Source organism: Lethenteron reissneri, chromosome 59 (genome assembly GCF_015708825.2).
Source record: "Lethenteron reissneri isolate LAM-NWPU_2019-01 chromosome 59, ASM1570882v1, whole genome shotgun sequence".
NCBI classification, from domain to species: domain Eukaryota; kingdom Metazoa; phylum Chordata; class Hyperoartia; order Petromyzontiformes; family Petromyzontidae; genus Lethenteron; species Lethenteron reissneri.
Window position 1 is genome coordinate 7,782,832 of NC_083837.1, and position 27,414 is coordinate 7,810,245.

The 27,414-nt window shown below is 57.7% G+C and overlaps 1 protein-coding gene across 1 annotated transcript in view; it reads left to right on the forward strand.

Moving 5' to 3' along the window:
• LOC133357648 (phospholipid-transporting ATPase IA-like) overlaps positions 1-27,408 on the forward strand; it is a gene marked incomplete at its 3' end in the record, with an annotated part of 80,486 nt that extends 53,078 nt beyond the window's left edge. The window contains 16 exon segments of the mRNA XM_061575719.1: positions 8,088-8,161; positions 9,130-9,199; positions 11,091-11,218; positions 11,353-11,464; positions 13,664-13,829; positions 14,284-14,411; positions 15,279-15,356; positions 16,985-17,073; positions 18,822-18,897; positions 19,424-19,529; positions 21,563-21,621; positions 21,623-21,646; positions 21,930-21,979; positions 22,383-22,452; positions 23,594-23,678; positions 27,224-27,408. Coding sequence (XP_061431703.1) covers positions 8,088-8,161; positions 9,130-9,199; positions 11,091-11,218; positions 11,353-11,464; positions 13,664-13,829; positions 14,284-14,411; positions 15,279-15,356; positions 16,985-17,073; positions 18,822-18,897; positions 19,424-19,529; positions 21,563-21,621; positions 21,623-21,646; positions 21,930-21,979; positions 22,383-22,452; positions 23,594-23,678; positions 27,224-27,408 — 1,500 coding nt within the window.
• Between the last annotated feature and the right edge of the window lie 6 nt (positions 27,409-27,414).

Below are 27,414 nucleotides of genomic sequence, written 5' to 3' on the forward strand. Positions count from 1 at the left end.
CACTCACCTCACCTCACTCACCTCACCTCACTCACCTAACCTCACTCACCTCACCACACTCACCTCACTCACCTCACCTCACTCACCTCACCTCACCTCACTCACCTAACCTCACTCACCTCACCTCACTGACCTCACCTCACTCACCTCACCTCACTCACCTCACCACTCACCTCACTCACCTCACTCACCTCACCACACTCACCTCACTCACCTCACCACTCACCTCACCTCACCTCACTCACCTAACCTCACTCACCTCACCTCACTCACCTCACCTCACTCACCTCACCTCACTCACCTCACCACTCACCTCACTCACCTCACTCACCTCACTCAACTCACCTCACCACTCACCTCACCTCACTCACCTCACTCACCTCACCTCACTCACCTCAACTCACTCACCTCACTCACCTCACTCACCTCACCTCACTCGCCTCACCCCACTCACCTCACTCGCCTCACCTCACTCAACTCACTCACCTCACCTCACCTCACTCGCCTCAATCACCTCACTCACCACTCACCTCACTCACCTCACTCACCTCACCACACTCACTTCACTCACCTCACCACACTCACCTCACTCACCTCACCTCACTCAACTCACTCACCTCACATATTCACTTTAAGATGTTTTTTTGTTCATGTTTTTGTTTTTTGTTTGTTGCGGTTGCACCCGATTCAAGAGCCGAATGGCTCACAGGGCTATACCTAGTAAATTAACTTGAACCTCACTCGCCTCAATCACCTCACTCACTCACCTCACTCACCTCACTCACCACACTCACCTCACTCACCTCACTCACTCACCTAACTCACCTCACTCACCACACTCACCACACTCACCCCACTCACCTCACTCACCTCACTCGCTTCACTCGCCTCAATCACCTCACTCACTCACCTCACTTACCTCACTCACCACTCACCTCACTCACCACACTCACCCCACTCACTCACCTCACTCACCTCACTCACCTCACTCACCACACTCACCACACTCACCCCACTCACCTCACTCACCTCACTCACTTCACTCGCCTCAATCACCTCACTCACTCACCTCACTTACCTCACTCACCACTCACCTCACTCACCACACTCACCCCACTCACTCACCTCACTCACCTCACTCACCTCACTCACCACACTCACCACACTCACCCCACTCACCTCACTCACCTCACTCACTTCACTCGCCTCAATCACCTCACTCACTCACCTCACTCACCTCACTCACCACTCACCTCACTCGCCCCACTCACCTCACTCGCCCCACTCACCTCACTCACCACTCACCTCACTCACCACTCACCTCACTCACCACACTCACCCCACTCACCTCACTCACCTCACTCACCTCACTCACTCACCTCACTCACCTCACTCGCCTCAATCACCTCACCTCACTCACCTCACTCGCCCACTCACCTCACTCACTCACCTCACTCACCTCACTCACCACTCGCCTCACTCACCACACTCACCCCACTCACCTCACTCACCTCACTCACCTCACTCACCTCACTCGCCTCAATCACCTCACCTCACTCACCTCACTCACTCACCTCACCTCACTCACCTCACTCACCTCACTCACTCACCTCACTCACCTCACCTCACTCACCTCACTCACTCACCTCACTCACCTCACATACACTCACCTCACTCACCTCACCTCACTCACCTCACTCACTCACCTCACTCACCTCACTCACCTCACCTCACTCACCTCACTCACTCACCTCACTCACCTCACCTACCACACTCACCTCACTCACCTCACTCACCACTCACCTCACTCACCACACTCACCCCACTCACCTCACTCACATTCACTCACCTCACTCACTCACCTCACTCACCTCACTCGCCTCAATCACCTCACCTCACTCACCTCACTCACTCACCTCACTCACCTCACTCACCTCACCTCACTCACCTCACTCACCTCACTCACCTCACTCACCTCACCTCACTCACCTCACTCACCTCACTCACCTCACCACTCACCTCACCTCAATCACCTCACCTCAATCACCTCACCTCACTCACTCACCTCACTCACCTCACCTCACTCACCTCACCACTCACTTCACCACTCACCTCACTTCCCTCACCTCACCCCACTCACCTCACCTCACCCCACTCACCTCACTCACTCACCTCACCACTCACCTCACCTCACTCACCTCACCACTCACCTCACTCACCTCACCACTCACCTCACTCACGTCACCACTCACTTCACTCACCTCACCTCACCACTCACCTCACTCACCCCACTCACCTCACTCATCTCACTCACCTGACTCATCCCACTCACCTCACCTCTCTCACCTCACCTCACTCACTTCAATCACCTCACTCACCTCACCACTCACTTCACTCACCTCACCTCACCACTCACCTCACTCACCCCACTCACCTCACCTCACCCCACTCACCTCACTCACTCACCTCACTCACTCACCTCACCACTCACCTCACCTCACTCACCTCACCACTCACCTCACTCACCTCACCACTCACTTCACTCACCTCACTCACCTCACTCATCTCACTCACCTGACTCATCCCACTCACCTCACCTCTCTCACCTCACCTCACTCACTTCAATCACCTCACTCACCTCACCTCACTCACCTCACTCACCTCACTCACCACACTCACCTCACCTCACTCACCTCACCTCACTCACCTCACTCACCTCACCCCACTCACTCACCTCACTCGCCTCACTCACCTCACTCACCTCACCTCACTCACCTCACTCACCTCACTCACCACACCCCACTCACTCACCTCACCTCACTCGCCTCACTCACCCACATCACCTCCACTTAAGGCCTCCTCGGTCCCTCGGGGTTTCTAAAATTAGTACCGTTTTGTGGGAAGTCAGCGGTAGGGGGCATCACGGCGGCTAGGAGATGTCAACCAGCCTCGCTGCTTGACGCCGCCGTCTCGTCCACTGTGGGCCGACCTCGTCGTCGCGTTTCCCCACTGGGTCAAGTTACAAAGTCCCTGAATCGCCACGAGACAAAACCGTGCGTTCAGACTCCCACAGTGCACCCACCGAGCCCCCTTGGGTTACGGCCGTGTATAAACTATTAAAAACGCACAAACTATTTTTTTATTTGTACTAGGTGAGGACCCGCTGAGCTACGTAACTCTTTCTCAGAAGCGACCTGGCCGTCACAAATGACAGCTCAACGGAGTGGTTTATTGTGTTGAAATGTATAACAGCCAAATACTCTAAACGCACGATTCTAAACGTGGAAGGAAAACCCGGAGCACCCGGAGAAAAATCCACGCGATCACGGGGAGAGAGACACACAAACTCCAAATATACAGCAGCAGGCGTCAGGGTCGGGATCGAACCCACGACCTGCGTACCAGGTGAGGGAGTTAACATCTCCTAGCCACCGTGGAGCCCCATGTGTACGGCTCCTTTGCTCAGTCCGCTGTTGGATGATGGGGGGCACGCCAGCTGAAACGCCTAGGGCAATGTCCTTAATTCCCGCCTCCACCACCAGCTCCCAGCGGTATAATTGGGCACGCGTGCGGTGGGGTCAAAAGTGGCTACTCCCACCTCGACCGAGATGCCTGCCCAGCCGTGGAGAGGGGCTCTGCACAGCTCCCTCTGGTGAAGGCCCTTCCCACAGCCGTGGCGAGAGTGAAGCGCTTGGGGGGCTGCTCCTACGCCTTCCTTTTCCACTGCCGATAAGTTTCGAGGGCCACCCTCTCGCTCCAATAGGCCACGGGTGGCCTCTGCCCCAGCGCGTAGTCCGTGGCGCCGCGGCTCTGACTCCGCCTGCGATTATATTGCCTCCGCAGAAATGAAAAAATTTGCGCACGTCAGCTGCCATCGCCTCGGAACATTGCTGGCAGTAAACTCGTAAACCGCGCCACTTCTTTGCGAATCAAAGTCAACAGACGCGCTCCGTTATCGCACGCGTGCAGCAATGCACCGTTGACCTTAAGGCCACGTCGTTCGGGGCGTCGTACTACGACGTCGCACGATAACAGGGCCCCATGACGATCGTCCCCCGTGCCAACATTTACGACGCTTCTGCAGTCGCATTCCCTTCAGTCGTCGATCGATGAGGGAACGGCGGGTAGATTGCGCGCGTCGTGTGGTTTGTTGGCGAAGACAAACGATCCATCGACCGGTGTTTAGCAAGCCGGCATGGCTAAGATCCCGGGTTTGAACCCAGGATTTCTGCCAAACCGAGTTCTCAACGAGTCGATGGGTCTTGTCACGGTCACCGGTGACTGTACAAAAAATAAAAACCCATTGTGTAGAATTTGGTCGTGCTCTTAAATCTGGCTAAATTCGACCTCTGAGAATAAAAAGATACCGGTTTGATCGTCACGCAACGAGCATTACATTCATGTGGCTGAGCGGGTGGAAAAGTACTGCCCTGTACCGTGCGATCCAGAGATCACTTGAAGAAGAAGGGATCTCAGAAGTAGCTCTGTCATATCTACTCCTACGGGCCGTTCTCGAACACAGAGGGTTGCACTGCCCTCACAGGCACGGTGTGTATATCCCTGCTACCACTACCTCCCTCACCATGCAAGCCTCACAGGCACGGTGTGTATATTCCTGCTACCGCTACCTCCCTCACCATGCAGGCCTCACAGGCACGGTGTGTATATCCCTGCTACCACTACCTCCCTCACCATGCAAGCCTCACAGGCACGGTGTGTATATCCCTGCTACCGCTACCTCCCTCACCATGCAGGCCTCACAGGCACGGTGTGTATATCCCTGCTACCACTACCTCCCTCAACATGCAAGCCTCACAGGCACGGTGTGTATATCCCTGCTACCGCTACCTCCCTCACCATGCAGGCCTCACAGGCACAGTGTGTATATCCCTGCTACCGCTACCTCCCTCACCATGCCAGCCTCACAGGCACGGTGTGTATATCCCTGCTACCGCTACCTCCCTCACCATGCCAGCCTCACAGGCACGGTGTGTATATCCCTGCTACCGCTACCTCCCTCACCATGCAAGCCTCACAGGCACGGTGTGTATATCCCTGCTACCGCTACCTCCCTCACCATGCAGGCCTCACAGGCACGGTGTGTATATCCCTGCTACCGCTACCTCCCTCACCATGCCAGCCTCACAGGCACGGTGTGTATATCCCTGCTACCGCTACCTCCCTCACCATGCAGGCCTCACAGGCACGGTGTGTATATCCCTGCTACCGCTACCTCCCTCACCATGCCAGCCTCACAGGCACGGTGTGTATATCCCTGCTACCGCTACCTCCCTCACCATGCAAGCCTCACAGGCACGGTGTGTATATCCCTGCTACCGCTACCTCCCTCACCATGCAGGCCTCACAGGCACGGTGTGTATATCCCTGCTACCGCTACCTCCCTCACCATGCCAGCCTCACAGGCACGGTGTGTATATCCCTGCTACCGCTACCTCCCTCACCATGCCAGCCTCACAGGCACGGTGTGTATATCCCTGCTACCGCTACCTCCCTCACCATGCCAGCCTCACAGGCACAGTGTGTATATCCCTGCTACCGCTACCTCCCTCACCATGCAGGCCTCACAGGCACAGTGTGTATATCCCTGCTACCACTACCTCCCTCACCATGCCAGCCTCACAGGCACGGTGTGTATATCTCCTCGAGGCAGCTGCTGTGCTGGTAAATCTCTTTAAGTCTTCCCGGAACTTTAAACGTCCTGGTTGGATGTTCCCCTAAGTTGCTCATGGTCCACCCTAAACCACATCTACTGCACAAACTGTGGCAGCAGGCGGATATCCTGATGATCCGCAAATGTAAAATTACAAACTGTCCAGTAGCGTGCGGTTGAGGTCATCCAGAACAGACCGCACGACGTACAACGACGCGACGCTCCGACCCACAAATACGAAGAAGGGGACATCGCGGCGATGATACACTCCGCTTGCTCCTGGCACGGTTATCTGGCTTCACCTCCTGAATGTGAGAATGTAGTCGTTGCTCCGTATCTGCATCAGCAGATGTACGACACGAAGAAGACGGCTCTTTAAATATCCTGGGATTTTTCACTGGTGTACCAGTAGTAGTCGTAGTAATAATAATGATGGCACAGTTTGCCCCCCAAGGCACCCGTAGTTCTCTCGCCTCATCGTGCCACGTTCTCCCTCTCTTATAATACATTTATACAGCGCCTTAACTAAGGCGCGGTACGGTGAACTAACTGTGGTATAAGATGGTTGGTGAGATTAAACGAGGCGAGTGGGATGGGATTCGTGGTGGTGGTGGTGACATTGCGTGAAATATAAGAAGATAAAAATGGGATGAGTGGATTGATGATGGGTGGCCATGGGGAGTTGGGGACAGGGAATGAGGCGTTAGTACGAGTGGGGAAGACAACAAGGGGAGAAGGAAGGGTGGGGCAATAGATAATAAGTGGGTTTTAAGAGAGGAGTGGAAGGCAGTACGAGAGGGTTATTGACGTGCAAGGGCAGTGTATTCCAGTGAAGATGAGGGGGGGGGGGCTAGGAGAGAGAGGAGGAGGAACAGAAAGAGACAGTGAAGCGACCGGGGTTTGCAGTACCTCGAATAGATGACAACCCTGCCAATTACAGACAGCACTTGCCCCTACAGACAGCTAAACGGGTGGTAGTGGTGGGGGTGATGGGGGGGGGATTCTTTGTGCTTTGTCAGGCAGCTGATCGCGTGACGCTGCGCACCGACACGCTCCGCCGTTCCGCGCGGCCGGGCGCACCTGACGACTCCCCTTTCAATGGGGGCAGGGGGGGGAATTAGCGACATTAAGTTTTAATGTATGTGGCCTGGCTAATGGATGACAATTACATTGGACACGCACACCTCGGATCGGGTTCTATCGAAACCTTCTGTCCTACAACGGTGCGGATTAACTCGCACGGCCGTGCGTGGCTGTTTCCACCGGTACATCGTCATCATCATTGTCATCGTCATCATCGTTGTCATCGTCATCATCATTGTCGCCGTCGTCATCATCGTTGTCATTATTGTCATCATCGTCATCATCGTTGTCATCATCATTGTCGTCAACATCGTCATTGTCATTATTGCCATCATCGTTGTCATCATCATCGTTGTCATCGTTATCATCATTGTCGCCGTCGTCATCATCGTTGTCATTATTGTCATCGTCATCATCGTTGTCATCATCATTGTCGTCAACATCGTCATTGTCATTATTGCCATCATCGTCGTCATCATCATCGTTGTCATCGTTATCATCGTCGTCATCGTAATGCTGCCACAGTAGCGGTGGCACGTTTCGCAGCGCACCGAAACTCACAATCCACAGGTCACCCGCTTCGATGCCTGAAACAGCGGTGGCAAGTTTCTTAAATGCCCCACGGCCTGCGTCCACCCAGCTAAGGCGTTGGTTTCACTGCCTATGGAGGGTTCTGGTATGGGGTGCGTGGATCGCTCCCCTCAGATCGCTCTGTGCTAGCACCTCGGTGGCGCTGCCAGAGCAGTAATACATCTGCACTGCTGTTCACCACGTGACAAATCGGAAATACCAGTCGTGAAGCCTCCACCGCGTGAAACCCACAGGGCGCAGTCCCCACCATTGTCAAGCAGTCCGTTTGTTCTCCTGAAACTAAACTCAACTTTTTATTTCACCAGGTAAGGCCCAACTGAGCTCTGTAGCTATTTTCTGAAGCGACCTGGCCACGAATGATAGCTCAGCAAAGTGGCTGATCATCACCTGGAAAATTTCTGGAAGCCAAATATTTTTAAGCGCGTGATGTTTCTAAATTAGGAGGGGAAACCCCGGAGGACTCAGAGAAAAATCCACGCGATCAAGGGGAGAGAGAGAAACACGCATACTTCAAATATACAGTGGGCGACAGTGTCGAGATCGAACCGACGACCTCCTGTATACCAAGCAAAGTAGTTAACATCTCCTAGGCACCATGTTTATTATATGTTAAGGGTGGCCCTCAATATACAAAACTGTGGGCTGCAGTCCCTGCGGACCGCACGCTGAGCGGCCTCACAGCCTCAGCTCACTCCGTGGGCATCACGACAGCCTCCCTCCCTGCCTCCCTGCCTCCCTCCAGGTGGCGGTGGGCGACCTCGTCAAGGTCACCAATGGGCAGCACCTGCCGGCGGACCTCATCCTCCTCTCCTCCAGGTGACAGAGGGAGCCGCTGCGTCACGGTCACCACGGCGATCCATTCGGCCGGTCTCGTCGCGTGTCGGAAGCTAAGCGGTGTTTGGGCCTGGGCAGTGCTCGGATGGGTGACCACCACGCGTAGAGCAGGCGCTACAGGTCGCGGGGCGACGTCAGCAGCAGACGGCAGAATGGCAGAATCCATTGTTGTTCTGTACGTCTATGCCCCCCCCCACCTTCACTGAACAAACGCTGAACTCGCACAATTAAGTTTCGTCTTCGAACCCCAATAGCGTGGGGAGGCCCTCGTTCAGCCGTGGATTGACACAAGAGCCGTACGTGGATATGATCATCATCACCATCGTAGACATGGTTAAGCGTGTGTCGATTTTGGTGGCCGCATCAACATCGCCATCCCTAGTCATCAGCATCACTCTCATCGTTATTGGCGGCACCATCATCGGCATCATTGCCATCAGCAGCCGGTACGCAACAATCGATCCAAGCGTACGTTCATATAAAATCTCATGCTTACGGAGCACGCACGCACCTCTTCGCTTCTCGAAGCGCAGTGCGTGGAGAGAGTTTGAAGAGCGTAACGCAGCGCTTAGGGGAGGCCGGGTAACGCAGCGCCTAAGATCGGTGGAGGTGTGGCCGCCAGGGTTAGTTAACGGTTGACACATTGGGCGGCCCATTAGGCCCCGGGATTGATAGGAGCGTGTGCGTTTGAGCGGCGTGGCGCTGGCAGAGAGCGCAGCTGGGGAAGGTTTTTGTTCGTTTCCTGGCAGCTCCCGGCAGCACTCCGTGGCCAGGGGACGACGGAGCTAATCGCTGCAGCGCTGCGGTGAAGCGAGCCGCATTCTAAACACATGATGTCGAGTACGGTTGTTTTTTTCTCCTTGAAAGGTCACCGTGTTCCTGGTGAGCGCGTGTCGAGCGTTTGGTTAATTTGTCTCGCTGTGTCGGTGTGGTGACATCGTCTGGCGCAGTGAGCCCCAAGGGATGTGCTACATCGAAACCTCGAGCCTGGACGGAGAAACCAACCTCAAAATCAGACAGGTACCCGTCGCAGTGCACCGCGTAAAACCCAGCGGTGCACCCACAGATCAGCCCACGGAAAACCGTGCGGCTGCGCCTCCGCTGAAGCGTTGCCGCAAAGCTTGTGTTGCACATCCGTGCGTGCGCGTGGTGTCGCCGCTCTGCTGTGGCCACCCGCCACCGTGGCCTCGCTGATTCTGATCGTGTCGAGGGAGGCAGGGTCGTGTTCATATAGGCACGGCTATTTTTAGCCCGGCGTTGAGGTCGGAGCCTGGGTTGGTGGCGGACTCGTTACTACTCATAGGCGGCTGAAGTCTGGAGTCGAACCCAGGTTCTCAGCGGTGTCGCTCAAGACCTTTGAGCCACCCAGGGCCAGACTAACTTAGGGCAGAATGAAAGCGTCACATGCCTTGGCATGTACGTGCAAGGTCATTGGACTTTTACAACGTTCCGTTGGCTGGGTCACGTAGCCCGCATGCCCAACCATATTCTGTTTGGCCGGATGGAGGGGGCTAAAAACAGGCGCAGCACGGGCTGGAGAAGAGATGGACTGATGCAGTACAGGAAGATGTAGAGCTGAGTGGACTTGCCGAGCGGTGTCAAGCTCGGCCTCTGTGGAGGAGACGTTACTGGGCAGTTGGAGGCAGTCGCTCTTCAACAACAGCGGCGGGCAGACCAGCAACGCTCACAACAACGAGCGGAGCGCCCGGTGGCTAAAACGCAGCAAGTTGGCACAGTAGGGGGTACAGCTGATGCATCTTCGAGTCATCTCCGTCGGTCAACCAGTGGCACCTGGGTCCGCCCCGTGGCATCCTGTCGGCGAGCCATCGACACTTCACGTACGTGGCCTCGACGTGCACCTAGCCCGGCACGGATACCGTGGCGACGTCACTTAGTGGTGAATGGCGGCCGTTGGTATTGGTGCTTTAACATTGCACCTCGGTCTGTGCTCCACTTCACATCCCGTCACTACGGCGCTCTCTCGCCCCCTGGTGGACGGGGAGAGTCCAGGCAGGTTGAGCGGGGGAGGGAATGCCGACTTGGAGACACCGCGTGGGGAGGCATGAGGAGCGGACGCTCGCTCGGAGGCGAGAGCCCTGCGGAGGAAGCTGCGGCGGGGCCGGGGACGCCGAGGAGAAGCTGAGCGGCAGAGCTAGAAGAATGTTGTTTGACGACTTGAAGGCAGGGCGCGGTGGGGAGTGGGGGGGGTAGAGGACGGGAGAGGAACGGGAGGGGTGGCGGGAGGCTTCGCCAGCCTGCACTGCCGGCGCGTTCCCACGTTGACGGTGCTTACCTATGGGCAGAGCCGCTGAGTCACCTGCGGTGTGGGTGAATGAGCTGCCAAGTGAGCGAGCTGGTAACTGCGTGTATGTGTGTATATTCAACTTTTTTTGAACTGTACATAGCCGACCGTGCTCATCAGAGGTGCATTGCTGAGTGAGAGCATGGGGGCGATGGGTGATTAAGTGATTTGGTGGGTGAGTGAGTAATAAGTGAGCAAGCAAGTGGCTAATTTACTGAGTGAATGTGTTGGGTTGGTGAGTGAGTGAGTGAGTGGGCGGGGGAGCGAGCGAGTGAACGAATTAGCGAGATGGTGAGCGAGCGAGTGAGTGAATGAATGAGAGAAAGAGTGAGCGAGTGGGTGAACGAATGAGTGAGATGGTGAGTGAGCAGGTGAATTAATAAGAAACAGGGTAAGCGAGCGAGTGAATGAATGACTGAGACAGTGAGCGAGTGCGTGAATGAATGAGAGAAAAAGGGTGAACGAGTGGGTGAACGAATGAGAGAGAAAGTGAGTGAGCGGGTGAAGGAATGAGAGAAAGGGTGAGCGAGCGAGTGAAGGGCTGAGAGAGCGAGCGAGGGGCGCGTCGAGTGTGCGTGCCGCTGACCCCACGTGTCCCTCGCTCCGCAGGGCCTGGCACTGACGAGCGGCGGCGTCTCCGCCGAGCAGTCGGCCGCGGTAAGCGGCCGCATCGAGTGCGAGCCTCCGAACCGCTTCCTCTACGACTTCATGGGCAACATCACCCTGGACGGGCACAGGTCACCCACGCCACCCACGCCACCCTCGCCATCCACCCACCCACCCACCCTCGCCACCCTCGCCACTCGCTCTCGTAGCGCTCCGTGCCCGTGCGGGTCGTGAGGGTGTGGTCCGCGTGGCTCTGTGGGTGCAGTCCGCAGCCGCTGGGGCCAGACCAGGTGCTGTTGCGTGGCGCTCAGCTGAGGAACACCCAGTGGGTGGTGGGCGTCACCGTCTACACGGGCCACGACACCAAGCTCATGCAGGTACCCCCACGCCCTCGTCACCCACGCCACCCACTTCACCCGCACTACCCAGGCCACCCACGTCACCCACACCACCCGCATCACCAACGGCACCCTCGCCACGCACGCCGGTGCCAAGTGATGTCTGCGCCGGCCCCGTGCGTGCGTCTTTGTTTTCTCTTGGGGGGCGGCAGCGGAGCGGTTAGCTCACTGCGCTACGAACCCAGCGACCCGAGTTTGATTCCCGCTCACGGCCACCATTAGTGATAGCTATCTTAACTGGTCCTGGGCCTCCTCTTGGTCAAATCAGCCTCAAAAAGAGTACCTGGTACCTGGTTCAATGTGTAAACATCACCACAAGGGAGACAAAGGCGGCCCGGCATGGTGGTGGCCACCCACCCCCCCTCGTGTGCCATGCTGGTTTTCAGAGGTGCTCGCTTCCAGTACTTTCCCCCACAGTTTGTTAAGGCGAGAGGTCTTTGTGTGTGTGCGCATGTGCGCGTGGGTGTGTGCACGTGGGTGTGTGCGTGTGTGTGCGTACGTACGTGCATGCGTGTGAGTGCGTATGTGGGGGTGGAGTGTCCGTACAAAGTACCCAGGCAGGTGCTTAGTTTTGGTGGGGCTGATGGTAATGCTCCACCTCTTAGTGGCACGCTCCAGGCTCAGCAGCAGTGCCTCCAACTCCTCCTCTGAGTGAGCAGCAATTACCAAATCATCAGCATACATAACATGTTCTTGGTTCTTTCGGTAAAGTCACGTAGAAGGGAAATAATAAAATAATATAAATATAAAACAATATTATATTTATATAGTTTATTTTTTTCCCTTCTACGTGACTTTACCGAAAGAACCAAGAATATGAATCCCTGCAGTCACGAAAGCTTTAAATCAAAATACATAACATGGTTGACCAATAGGGAGCCATCCCTTGACCGCACCCAGGCATCGATCAGCCTACTATTGTATCTGTACCAGATGGAAATTCTTCCGGTACAACAATCCAAGGCTTCACGAACTACGTGGTCGAAATTGATGTTAAATAATGTGGGAGCCAGAGGACATCCCTGTCGCACCCCAAGGTGTACAGGGAATGGTTCCGACTCCCGGCCACGTTTTACCCGGGCCCGCTCACCATCATGAAGGTCCTTAATGATCGTGAGCAGAGGGTCAGAGACTCGGAAAGCACGAAGAACAACCCAGAGACAAGGCCTACTGATCATAGGCCTTGAACAGGTCAATAAAGCAGAGATATAGGTCTTGTTGGAATTCCCTACACCTCTGCTGGTGATGGGGCAGTTGTGGAGAGAGTGGAGAGTTTCCCATACCTGGGCAGTGTGCTCATGACCGGCTCCGGTTTAACAGCAGAGGTCTCACTCCGAATCAGTCGAGCGGCATTATATTTTCATCAGTTGCGTAACGCTCTGTGGAAGCTACCTGGTCTGTGTTGCTCCGCACGAAGCTTCAGGTCTTCTCGGCCACAGTCATTTCCTCCCTTCTCTACGCTTGTGAAACGTGGACCCCCCTAATGGAACATCTTCGCCGGTTATAAACATTTAGGCTGGCCTGCCTACGATCACTCCTGGGTTTAACCAGGCTGGATTGTGTGAGGAGCTCACAAATCTCGAAAGATCTGGACAAAGTCCCATCGGTGAGCTCCTCCGGCAGGCAAGGCTGCGTTGGCTGGGTCATGTAGCCCGCATGTCCAGCCACCGCATGCCTAAACAGCTTTTGTTCGGCCGGATCGAGGGGGCTAAACGGGCGCGGCACGGGCTAGAGAAGAGATGGAGTGATGTGGTACAGGAGGACGTGGAACTGAGTGGACTTGCCGATGACCGGTACCAGCGGTGTCAAGATCGGCCTCTGTGGAGGAGGCTCGTGAAGGACGCTACTGGGCAGTTGGAGGCAGTCGCCCTCCAACAACAACGGAGGGCGGAGGAGCGACGCTCACAACAACGAGCGGAGCGCCGGGTGGCTAAAGGACAGAAAGTTGGCACAGTAGGGGGCACAGGTGGTGCATCAGCCAGTCATTCGGTCATTTCAGTCAGTCGACCTGTGGCACCTGGGTCTGCCCCGTGACCTCCTGACAGCGGGCTTTCGACACTTCACCTGGCCTCAACGTGCACATAGCCTGGCACAAGCGTCGTGGTGACGTCACCGCCACTTAGTGGCGAATAGCGGTTGTTGTTGTGTGTGTACGTGTGCGTGTGTGCGTGATCTCAGAACTCGACGAGTGCGCCGCTGAAGAGGTCGAACATGGACAAGGTGACCAACGTGCAGATCCTAATCCTCTTCGTCATCCTCCTCGCCATGGCGCTCATCAGCTCGATTGGCGCCGAGGTGTGGAACCGAGAACACAGCAAGGGCGACTGGTACCTGGGCTTCATGGGTGAGCGCCCTCCCATCCTTCCTCACACCCAACCTAGCCTGGCACGGGTATCGGGGAGACATCACCGCCACGTCACCTGGTGACCGACTGATTCTCCTGCCCTTGTTTGCCCGCGTGTTTGTGTGCGCGTGTGTGTGTGTACGAGCTCGCTGACAGCGCTTGCTCCAACTGTCCGTTGGTAATGGCTCTCTGCTTGTGCAGGAGCAATGGCGCAGTGGTTAGTTTCCCGCTCGCGACCAATATCGGTGACGAATATCGGTGATCCCGTCCTCTGAGCGAAACTCGGCCTCAAATGAGTACCTGGTGTAGTCTGTGAATATCGCCACTTGGGAGACAAAGGCGTGGTGGTGGTGGCCACCCGTCCCAACAGCACTTGCCCCGGCAGTCTGTTGAAGGCTACATGGGGGATCTTTGTCTTTGCGTGTGTTTTGTTGACGTGTGTTTGCACATGTAGATGTGAAAGCGGTGAACTTTGGCTATAATTTCCTGACGTTCATCATCCTCTACAACAACCTGATCCCCATCAGCCTCCTCGTCACGCTGGAGGTGGTCAAGTTCACTCAGGCGCTCTTCATCAACTGGGTGAGGCCCCCCGAGATCGATTTTAGCATCATCAGCATCATCATCAACATCATCAGCGTCATCAGCATAAGCATCATCTTCATTATCGTCTTCATCAGCAGCATCAATAGCATCAGCAGCATCAGCAGCATCAGTAGCATCATCAGCATCAGTAGCATCATCATCAGCATCATAATCGTCATTATCAGCATCATCAGCGTCATCATCATCGTCTTCATCAGCAGCATCAATAGCATCATCAGCAGCAGCATCATCAGCATCATTGTCTTCATCAGCAGCAGCATCATCAGCATCATAGGCATCATCGTCAGGCGCTTGCAGATACTGTTTGCTGGCAATACGATCGTAACGTGTAGGAGTTTGCAACGTTATGATTCAAAACATCAATACAAACTCAATACAAACTCGATACAAATTCGATACAAACTCGATAGAAACTCAATACAAACTCAATACAAACTCAATACAAACTCAATACAAACTCGAACTGAATAGAAACAACAATCCTCACGGCGGACATTAAACGTCACTGGCAAGAGCCGGCCGTCGTGCGATGGCGTCAGGCTCCAATTTGGCTAAAATGACTCCGCAAGTTCCTCCACCGGGATTCTCCCCCCACGGCGGCGATCATCGCCCCACTCCTGATGCACCGATGCCCCCGCATCACGCTAGACAATGGCGCTCATCCTGCTCTCTTGAGTTCTCGCCCGGTTGAACATCAAACTCGAATCCGCCACGTTCACTCTCCGCGTACACGAACGTACAAACTACGCACGGAGAGGCGCCCCGAGTCGGGCATCGAACCCGGGCGCTTGTTCGCGCGAGCGCTGCCGCCCCGCGCGTGCGATTGACTCCGTGTCCTCGCAGGACGCCGAGATGTACCACGCGGAGAGCGACACGCCCGCCATGGCACGCACCTCCAACCTCAACGAGGAGCTGGGACAGGTTCGTGAGGGCGAGCGGGCACATGCTGGGGGCTTGGTTTGTGGGTTGGTGAGTGGATGGATGGGTGGATGGGTTGGTGAGTGGGTGGGTGGGTTGGTGAGTGGGTGGGTTGAGTGGGTGGGTTGAGTGGGTGGGTGGGTGGGTGGGTTGGGTGGGTTGGTGAGTGGGTGGGTGGGTGGTTGAGTGGGTGGGTGGGTGGTTGAGTGAGTGGGTGGGTGGGTGGATGAGTGAGTGAGTGGACGAGTGAGTGGGTGGGTGGTTGAGTGGGTTGGTGAGTGGCTGGGTGGTTGAGTGGGTTGGTGAGTGGCTGGATGGGTGGATGGGTTGGTGAGTGGGTGGGTGGGTTGGTGAGTGGGTGGGTTGAGTGGGTGGGTTGAGTGGGTGGGTGGGTGGGTTGGGTGGGTTGGTGAGTGGGTGGGTGGGTGGTTGAGTGGGTGGGTGGGTGGTTGAGTGAGTGGGTGGGTGGGTGGATGAGTGAGTGAGTGGACGAGTGAGTGGGTGGGTGGTTGAGTGGGTTGGTGAGTGGCTGGGTGGGTTGAGTGGGTGGTTGAGTGGGTGGGTGGGTTGGTGAGTGGGTGGGTGGTTGAGTGGGTTGGTGAATGAGTGGGGGTTGAGTGGGTGGTTGAGTGGGTGGGCGGGTTGGTGAGTGGGTGGGTGGTTGAGTGGGTGGGTTGAGTGGGTGGGTGGGTGGGTGGGTGGATGAGTGAGTGGATGAGTGAGTGGGTGGGTGAGTTGGTGGGTGAGTTGGTGAGTGGGTGGGTGGTTGAGTGGGTGGGTTGAGTGGGTGGGTTGAGTGGGTGGGCGGGTGGATGAGTGAGTGGGTGGGTGGGTTGGTTGAGTGGATGGGTGAGTGGATGAGTGAGTGGATGAGTGAGTGGGTGGGTGAGTTTGAAGCTGGCAGCTGGGGTCTCTCCTTGTATTTACTCTCTGTAGGTTTTCACGGTTGTGCTGCTGTTCATGAACGCCGCCGCCGTTGTATTAAAAAGTGACACTTCATTTATTATTATTAGTTATTATTATTCATTATGGCTATCAGATTTCGTGATGCGATACGATATTCATTTTCACGACACGACGATAATAAATTCGGTTTCTCCTTTGAATTTGAAGCAGCACATTGCCCTTGCGATTTGTTTTTGTGTTTCGACACTTCCAATGTGACCACCAACTCACCCCTCAGGGAAGTTGTTCCACTCTGCGAGAGCTCCGATCGGAGTCTTTGACCTCGCGACGCCGACGCCCGCAGCACAATCGCGAGAGAATTTGGGGAAGCAAAAGAATAAAATAAAATAAAAATACGAAGATAAATGTGAATCGACGCAGCGGTGTGTGTGCGTGCCGTGTGCGTGTGTGCCATGTGTGTGCCGTGTGTGCGTGCCGTGTGTGTGTGCGTACCGTGTGTGTGTGCGTGCCGTGTGTGTGCCATGTGTGTGCGTGCCGTGTGTGTGTGTGCGTGCCGTGTGTGTACATGCCGTGTGCGTGCATGCTGTGTGTGTGCATGGTGTGTGCCGTGTGTGTGCGTTCCGTGTGCGTGCCGTGTGTGCGTGCCGTGTGCGTGCCGTGTGCGTGCCGTGTGTGTGTGTGTGTGCGTGCGTGCCGTGTGTGTGTGTGTGCGCTGCCACCCTCAGGTTAAGTACATTTTTTCGGACAAAACTGGAACCCTCACCTGCAACATCATGCAGTTCAAGAAGTGCTCCGTGGCCGGCGTGATGTACGGGTACGTCTCTCGCTGCTGGCATGATCCGTGCGGGGACGGACCGTGGCACTGCCACACACACACACAACTTTAATGACCGCTTTGAGGCCAGCTTTGTCAAGCCGCACAATGACGACAATTTCAAGCGCCACCACGTAGGCGGTGACGCCGTCACGGCGCTCGTGCCAGGTTAAGTGGGTTCACCAACTGAGACGACTGGGAGATGCACCACGACCTGTGCCCCCTGCCGTGTCAACTTGGCGTGCTTTAGCCGCCTGGCGCTCCGCTCGTTGTTGTGAGCGTCACTCCTCTGTCTACGGCTGTTGTTGGAGGGCCGCTGCTTCCAACTGCCCTGTAGCGTCCTACTCACCCTCACCCTCTATCCGGCCAAACGGAAGCTGCTTCGTCGTGCGGTGGCTGGGCCTGTGGTGGCACGTGTAGCCTTAATAGACTGTCGGGGCAAGTGCTGTTAGCGAGCACCTATGAAGGCCGGCACGGCACTCGAGGGGGTGGGTGGCCACCACTTTGTCTCCCGAAGTGGCAATGTTTACATACTGCACCAGGTACTCATTTGTGGCTGAGTTGACCAGTGGATCAGGACCACTTCAGATAATCGCCACCGGTGTTGACAATGAACAGGAATCTAACTCGGGTCACTGAGGTTTGTAGCGCAGCGCGCTAGCCGCGACACTCCTCCACGACCCACGTGGAGATACTGGGGAGTCAGTCGCCTTCTCTCCGGCATCTCGGCCACGCTCGTTCTGATTTTGCTTCTCTTCTGTGCTGTTGAAAGTCGCTCAAGAGTTAAAATAAACTAAAGACAAGGGAAGCCCTCCGGCACACCTGCCTCCAGGACATGGGTGCCGAGGGGAATACTTTTAGCAGTGGCTTTCATCTACCCGATGTTCGGTCAAAAAGGAATTGGCCAAACATCGTGATGCAAGACACTCGGGAGAGGCTTTTGGGGATAAATAAAGAGCATTATTTATATTTCATTGTTAATCAGATCGCCATTCCTTCGTGGCTAGCGCACTGGACTTGCAATCCAGAGGTCGCCGGTACGACTCCATCTCCCAGCGCGCCAGTTGGAACAACGGTGCAAGTTTCCTAAATCCACCAAGCAATACAAATGGGTTCCACCACAGTTGGTCGACCGACAGGTCACGTGCTTGTGGGATAAAGTGTGGGTGCTCTCACCTCTACCGAGATGTCCGGCCAGTGTGGAAGAGTAGGCCAAAATACCCTCCAGAGGGGCCTCTCTATTGGAGGCCCTTCTGCCAGCGGTGGTGCCAGCGAGCGGTTGCGGGGGCTGTTGCCCGCGGCTTGCCGAGCCGACGCTGTAGTTGGGGCAAGGGTAGACAAAGTCTGACCAAGTCAGCCACCGTGGCGTCGTCGTTGTTTTAAATCCCAATTGGAATGTTTTTAGAAACGTGCGTCTAGATTGTTCACATCATGTTGCTGCTATAAATGTCTGCGTGATAATAAGCCACTTCGTTGAGCTATCATTTGTGGCCAGGTCACTTTTGAAAAATAGCTACGTACCTCAGTGGGGCCTTACCTGGTTAAATAAAAAGAGTTTAGTTTTACTTCGATTTTTGTAAGTGATTTTTTTACCTTTCCTATACTTTGCACTCCTACCGTGTTGTTGTATTGTTGTTGTAACGTTCTGACCTCGTACCCCTCCTGGACATCTGTGATAAGAACTTTATAGCTCATCCGATTGCCTCCAGCGTAAATAAAGATTCTCCGTCTCTCTCGATGGCCCCCAGGAACGAGGCGGCGTCGCTTGAGAGCATCAAGGATGGCGTCTGCACGGCCGTCATGGAAAACTTGCAGTGCAATCACGTGAGCCGCTCACACGCCACGAACCACCAATCACACGCCACGAACCACACGCCACGAACCACACGCCACGAACCACACGCCTCGAACCACGAATCACACGCCACGAACCACAAACCACATGCCACGAACCACAAACCACAAGCCACCAATCACAAACCACACGCCACGAACCACACGTCACGAATGACATGCCATAAACCGCATGGTTAAATAGTTCCTTACACCCCTGGTTGTGGGTTCTATCCGAACCCTGACGACTGCTGGAGTTTGCGGTGTCTCTTTCTGCCCATGATCCCCTCATTGAGAATCAACAACACGCGGTCAGAGTATTTGGCTGCTCTACACTTCCACGTGACGATCATCCACTTGGTTGAGCCATCACTTGTGGCCAGGTTGCTTGTGAAGAATAGCTTCATCGCTCAGTGGGCCTTACCTGGGAACATAAAAATAGTTGGTTTTAAAACTAGAGACACGGCGTTAACCCTGCCGGTCGGTCTCGCCCCGTGGTGGTGCCATTTGTCTTCAGCCCACGAGTGCCGTGATCCGGGATTTCCTCACCATGATGGCCGTCTGCCATACGGTGATTCCCGAGCGCTCCGAGGGAAGCATCATCTACCAGGCCACGTCCCCCGGTGAGCGCCGCGTACACCCCGTGGTGGTGGGTGGGTGGTTGGTTGGGTTGGTGGGTGGGTTGGTGAGTGGGTGAGTGAGTTAGTGAGTGAGTGGGTGGTGAGTGGGTTGGTGAGTGGGTGGGTGGGTTGGTGAGTGGGTGGGTTAGTGAGTGGGTGAGTGGGTTGATGAGTGGGTGGGTTTGTGTGTTGGTGAGTTGGTGGGTGGGTTGGTGAGTGGGTGAGAGGGTTGGTGAGTGGGTGGGTGGGTTGGTGAGTGGGTTGGTGAGTGGGTGGGTTGGTGGATTGGTGAGTGGGTGGGTGGGTTGGTGGGTGGGTGGGTTGGTGAGTGGGTGAGTGAGTGGGTGGGTTGGTGGGTTGGTGAGTGGGTGAGTTGGTTAGTGAGTGAGTGGGTGGGTTGGTGAGTGGGTGAGTGGGATGGTGAGTGTGTGGGTTGGTGGGTTGGTGAGTAGGTGGGTGGGTGGGTTGGTGAGTGGGTGAGTGGGTTAGTGAGTGAGTGGGTGGGTTGGTGAGTGGGTGGGTTGGTTGGTTGGTGAGTGGGTAGGTGGGTTGGTGAGTGGGTGGGTGGGTTGGGGAGTGGGTTGGTGAGTGGGTGGGTGGGTTGGTGAGTGGGTGAGTGGGTTGATGAGTGGGTGGGTTGGTGGGTTGGTGAGTTGGTGGGTGGGTGGGTTGGTGGGTTGGTGAGTGGGTGGGTGGGTTGGTGAGTGGGTGGGTGGGTTGGTGAGTGGGTGGGTGGGTTGGTGAGCGGGTGAGTGAGTGGGTTGGTGAGTGGGTGGGTTGGTGGGCTGGTGAGTGGGTGGGTGGGTTGGCCGGAACGGGCCTGGTGATTTCAGAAAGTCCCCGGTGTCGTGAAGTATTTTTTAAACAAAACTGCGGATCTTGTCCTTGAATGTGGCCGCGGTCCGCTGCCACAGCGTCATGGTTAACGACCTGGACTTGCGATCCAGAGGTCGCCGGTTCGAATAGATCTCCCGGTGAGGCAGCTAACACATTTGGAACCTCCGTCCCCGTCGACCCAGCAGTACGCCAGGGTACATCGCACTTAGTCGATGGGCAGGTCGCGCGTGGTGTGGTAAAGTGTGGGTGCCCCTCCCCGCCCCTTCCAAGGTGCCTGGCCAGTGTTGAAGAATAAGCCAGCTCCCCTCTAGAGGGGGGCTCCCTCTAGTGCAGTACCTTCTACCAGCAGTGGCATGAGCAAGACATTGCAAGGGTTGTACCTAAACCAGGGGTGGGGAACTTTTTTTCTGCCAAGGGCCATTTGGATATTCATAACATCATTCGTGGGTCATACAAAATTATTAACTTAAAATTTGTGTGTTATATTTGGTCAAACATTTTATTAACTCGCCCCGAATGCGATTGCTGGAACTGCTTCTCTTTGGCGAGGCGTGTGATGTTAGCTGGTAGTTGATGATGTTGCTACTCGCAGCTGCTTTTCCAGGTTTGCTCCTAGATTTATTGAATTTCGAGTCCCGCCTGCGGTTGCCTTGGCAGGGCCAGACCAAATGATTTAGCGGGCCTTGTACGGCCCGGGGGCCGGACGTTCCTAACCCCTGGCTCCCTTTTTCGTGGGAGGGGCTACCTGGGGAGTGGGAGGGGCAACCTGTGGAGTGGATAGGGCTACCCAGGGAATGGGAGGGGCTACCTTAGTCTTGTGTGGGGCTACTTGGGGAGTGGGAGGGGCTACCTGGGGAGTGAGAGGGGTTTGCCTGGGGAGTGGGAGGGGCTACCCGAGTGGGAGGGGCTGCCTGGGGAGTGGGAGGGGCTTCCTGGGGAGTGGGAGGGGTTTGCCTGGGGAGTGGGAGGGGCTACCTGGGGAGTGGGAGGGGCTGCCTGGGGAGTGAGAGGGGCTACCCGAGTGGGAGGGGCTACCCGAGTGGGAGGGACCACCCGAGTGGTTGAGTGAGCGTGGCCATGGAACGGTGGGAGGGGCTGCCACTTTGCCACTTGTCCCGGCCGAGCCTCGCGTACACGCGGTGGATCGCCGCGTTGGTTTGACTGACGCGCTCGCGTGCGTCGCGTGCGACCGAATGCAGACGAGAGCGCGCTGGTGCGAGCGGCCAAAGACATGGGGTTCACGTTCTGCGGACGCACGCCCTGACTCCATCATCATCGACGCCGTACGTTCGTCCCCTCTCCTCCACTACACCCACCGCGCGTCCCGCGCCGGCGAAGCTGCAGGCGTGGGTGGCTTACCCCAAGAATCGATCGATCTTTATTTATATATTTGTACAAGCACCCCCACACGTCCTTTGGTCGCGACCATCCATCCATCCCCACAATTCGGGCGTGATGTCCTGCCAGCCAGCCAGCCAGCAAAACTTTTTGTTCTATGTAGTATGAGTGTGATGTTAGGGTGCCACTCAAATTTCCACGTTGTGTCCACCACGTTTCTCGTTTCAGCTGGGCAAGGAGGAGACCTACAAGCTCCTCAATGTGCTGGAGTTCTCCAGGTCTGTCTGTCACGGGAGGACTACCACTTTGAATGGACCACCCGCCCAAACCCACCCACCCACTATCTAAAACCACCCACCTATTGAAACCCACCCACCAACTAATTTCCTCATTCAACCACTTACCCATCCACTCACTGACTCTCCCATCCTACCTATTCACCTACCCACTAACCCACCCACTGAATCACTCACCCACTGAATCACCCACCCACTAACCCACCCATTGAATCACCCACCCACTAACCCACCCATTGAATCACCCACCCACTAACCCACCCACTGAATCACCCACCCACTAACCCACCCACTGAATCACCCACCCACTAACCCACCCACTGAATCACCCATCCACCTACCCACTCACCTGCGTGTGCATGCGTCGCCCTGCGTGCCGCTGCAGCAATCGCAAGCGGATGTCGGTGATCGTGAGGACGCCCAGCGGGAGCCTCAAGCTATACTGCAAAGGAGCGGTGAGCGTGGCCTTCTACTCACAGTGGGCGCCACGGTGGCTAGGAGATGTTAACTACTTCGCCTGGTTTGCAGGAGGTCGTGGGTTCTACCCCGACCCTGACGCCTGCTGCTGTATATTTGGAGTTTGCGGGCCTCCCGCTCTCCCCGTGGCTGCGTGGATTTTTTTCCAGGTCTTCCGGTTTTTCCTTCCACATTTAGAGTCAACATGCGTTTAGAGTATTTGGTTATTATTAATTTCCACATGATAAGCCACTTCGTTGAGATATCACTTGTGGCCAGGTCGCATCTGAAAAAGACCTACATTTCTCAGTGGGCCGCCCCAATTAATACTGCGGTTCGTATTAACTGGGCAGATCAATCGCTCTTTATTTTACGTGCTAATGTTGCCCTTCATCAAGTAGGTATCAGTGCATATTGCAATGGAAGGGGAACGCTACAGGGGGCATGCAGAAACATGAAAGATAACAAAAACCCATCACGCCCTCAGTGGCTAACACCGACTGAGCAGAGTAAATTGTAGCCATGCGCTTGATAAAGTGCAACCGTGTGCAACAAACCGCGTAAGAAAGTGAAGCAGGTAAATACAAATGAATGAAAATGAAAGAGGCAGACGGTCGCCGTCCGCTTCAGAGCGTCGCGTAAATGGATCCCGCGTCGTCGCTTGCAAGAGCTGGCCACCGTGCGCTGGCGTCACCGTCCACGTTTGCCAAATTAGAAAAAAACGTCAACGGCAAGCGACTTCACCTGGGATGTAACACGCGGCAATAATCGGCCCCTCCTGCACAAACCTGGCAGCACCCTCCGGAGAACGAGTCGGGAGAATGTCCCGGGTGAGACGGTGGAGTTGTTCGGCATGATAGTCGCATCTGTAGTGCCGGTCGTCTTAATGCCCTCGCAGCCTCGCAGCCTCTCGGGATCCGTGAGCGCTGCCGGCTCCATCACTCTCGTTCTGTTGGGGATCCGGCAACGTTGTTACAAATGGGCGTTGTGTCATCCGCCGTTGTTGGCCGCGTCGTGAGGTCGTGACGGCCCAAGCGAGGCCCACCACCGCCACCACCACCACCACCGCTACCGGGTACGGTGCCGGCAGGCCGGAGCGGCCCGCCGTGGCCTCACGGAGCGGTGGGTTCTGCGTTGCAGGACAACGTGATCTACGACCGTCTGGCCTCGAGCGCGCTCTACAAGGAGGCCACGCTGCAGCACCTGGAGGAGTGCGCCAGCGAAGGTGAGAGGGCAGCAGCGGCGGCCCGGCACACCCTCGCACCGGCACGGTTGGCTACGTATGGTGCCAAATAAGTTCACGGTACATACACCCCACACTCCACCCCACGCTCCACCCCACGCTCCACCCCTCGCTCCACCCCTCGCTCTACCCCACGCTCCACCCCTCGCTCTACCCCACGCTGTACCCCGCGCTCCACCCCGCGCTCCACCCCACGCTCCACCCCTCGCTCTACCCCACGCTCCACCCCACGCTCTACCCCACGCTCCACCCCACGCTCCACCCCACGCTCCACCCCTCGCTCTACCCCACGCTCCACCCCGCTCCACCCCACGCTCTACCCCACGCTCCACCCCACGCTCCACCCCTCGCTCTACCCCACGCTCCACCCCGCTCCACCCCACGCTCTACCCCACGCTCCACCCCTCGCTCTACCCCACGCTCCACCCCGCTCCACCCCACGCTCTACCCCACGCTCCACCCCACGCTCCACCCCACGCTCCACCCCACGCTCTACCCACGCTCCACCCCACGCTCCACCCCACGCTCCACCCCACGCTCCACCCCACGCTCTACCCCACGCTCCACCCCGCTCCACCCCACGCTCTACCCCACGCTCCACCCCACGCTCCACCCCACGCTCCACCCCGCTCACCCCACGCTCCACCCCACGCTCTACCCCACGCTCCACCCCACGCTCCACCCCACGCTCCACCCCTCGCTCTAACCCCACGCTCCCCCCCGCTCCACCACACGCTCCACCCCCAGCTCCACCCCACGCTCTACCCCACGCTCCCACCCCCACGCTCCACCCCGCTCCACCCCACGCTCTACCCCACGCTCTACCCCACGCTCCACCCCACGCTCCACCCCACGCTCTGCCCCACGCTCCACCCCACGCTCCACCCCACGCTCCACCCCACGCTCCACCCCACGCTCCACCCCACGCTCCACCCCACGCTCCACCCCTCGCCTCTACCCCACGCTCCACCCCACGCTCCACCCCACGCTCCAACCCCACGCTCTACCCCCCACGCTCCACCCACGCTCCACCCCACGCTCCACCCCACGCTCCACCCCACGCTCCACCCCACGCTCCACCCCACGCTCTACCCCACGCTCCACCCCACGCTCCACCCCACGTTCCACCCCACGCTCCACCCCACGCTCCACCCACGCTCCACCCCACGCTCCACCCCTCGCTCTACCCCACGCTCCACCCCACGCTCCACCCCACGCTCCACCCCACGCTCTACCTCACGCTCCACCCCACGCTCCACCCCACGCTCCACCCCACGCTCCACCCCACGCGCCGCCCCCCGCTCCACCCCACGCTCCACCCCACGCTCCACCCCACGCTCCACCCCTCGCTCCACCCCACGCTCCACCCCACGCTCCACCCCACGCTCCACCCCACGCTCCACCCCACGCTCCACCCCACGCTCTACCCCACGCTCCACCCCTCGCTCCACCCCACGCTCCACCCCACGCTCCACCCCACGCTCTACCCCGCTCCACCCCACGCTCCACCCCACGCTCCACCCCACGCTCCACCCCACGCTCCACCCCACGCTCCACCCCACGCTCCACCCACGCTCCACCCCGCTCCACCCCACGCTCTACCCCACGCTCCACCCCACGCTCCACCCCACGCTCCACCCCACGCTCCACCCCACGCTCCACCCCACGCTCCACCCCACGCTCCACCCCGCTCCACCCCACGCTTTACCCCACGCTCCACCCCACGCTCCACCCCACGCTCCACCCCACGCTCCACCCCGCTCCACCCCACGCTCTACCCCACGCTCCACCCCACGCTCCACCCCACGCTCTACCCCACGCTCCACCCCACGCTCCACCCCTCGCTCTACCCCACGCTCCACCCCACGCTTTACCCCACGCTCCACCCCACGCTCCACCCCACGCTCCACCCCACGCTCCACCCCACGCTCCACCCCGCGCTCCACCCCGCGCTCCACCCCGCTCCACCCCACGCTCCACCCCACGCTCCACCCCACGCTCTACCCCACGCTCTTCCCCACGCTCCATCCCGCTCCACCCCACGCTCCACCCCACGCTCCACCCCCACGCTCTACCCCACGCTCCACCCCGCGCTCCACCCCGCGCTCCACCCCACGCTCTACCCCGCGCTCCACCCCGCGCTCCACCCCACGCTCCACCCCACGCTCCACCCCGCGCTCCACCCCGCTCCACCCCACGCTCCACCCCACGCTCCACCCCACGCTCTACCCCACGCTCTTCCCCACGCTCCATCCCGCTCCACCCCACGCTCCACCCCACGCTCCACCCCACGCTCCACCCCGCGCTCCACCCCGCGCTCTACCCCGCGCTCCACCCCGCGCTCCACCCCGCTCCACCCCACGCTCTACCCCACGCTTTACCCCACGCTCTTCCCCACGCTCCACCCCACGCTCCACCCCACGCTCCACCCCACGCTCCACCCCACGCTTTACCCCACGCTCTACCCCACGCTTTACCCCACGCTCCACCCCACGCTTTACCCCACGCTCTTCCCCACGCTCCACCCCACGCTCTACCCCACGCTCTTCCCCACGCTCCACCCCACGCTCTTCCCCACGCTCCACCCCACGCTTTACCCCACGCTCTTCCCCACGCTCCACCCCACGCTCTTCCCCACGCTCCACCCCACGCTCCACCCCACGCTCTACCCCACGCTCCACCCCACGCTCTTCCCCACGCTCCACCCCACGCTTTACCCCACGCTCTACCCCACGCTTTACCCCACGCTCCACCCCACGCTCTTCCCACGCTCCACCCGCTCCACCCCACGCTTTACCCCACGCTCCACCCCACGCTCTTCCCCACGCTCCACCCCACGCTCTACCCCGCGCTCCACCCCGCGCTCTACCCCGCGCTCCACCCCGCGCTCCACCCCGCGCTCCACCCCGCTCCACCCCACGCTCTTCCCCACGCTCCACCCCACGCTCTTCCCCACGCTCCACCCCGCGCTCCACCCCGCTCCACCCCACGCTCTTCCCCACGATCCACCCCACGCTTTACCCCACGCTCCACCCCGCCGTACGCGGCCTGCTGCCCGACTCTTGCGCGTGCCACCATTTGGACCGCCGATTGTCCACCCAGCGGAGTCCACCCAATTTTTTAACTGCCAAGCTGGGAGATGGAATCGAACCACGCTACCTGCAGCGCAGATGACGGTGATGATGGCCTTGATGGCGATGATGGCGATGATGGTAGTGATGGTAATGATGGCGATGGTAGTGACGGTAATGATGGTGATGATTGTGATGATGATGATGACGGTTATGATGATAGTGATGATGGCCATGATGGTGATGACTGATGATAATGGTGATGACAGAGATGACGGTGATGATGGTGATGACGGTGATGGTGATGACGGCTATAATGACGATGGCAATGGTGATGATGATGATGGTGGCGATGACAATGACGGCCGCGATGGTGATGATGATGGTGATGACGATGATGATGGCGATCATGGCGACGGCAATGACGACGACGATGGCGACGGTGCCGCTGGGCAGGCCTGCGCACGCTGTGCTTTGCGGAGCGGGGGCTATCGGAGGCGGAGTTCGAGGCGTGGCTGGGCGAGTACCGCGAGGCGAGCACGGCGCTGCACGAGCGCTCGGCCCGCCTCGAGGCCTGCTTCGAGACCATCGAGAAGGTGCCCCTCCTGCACCGCCACCGCCGCCGCCGCCACGGTCGCAATCTCTCC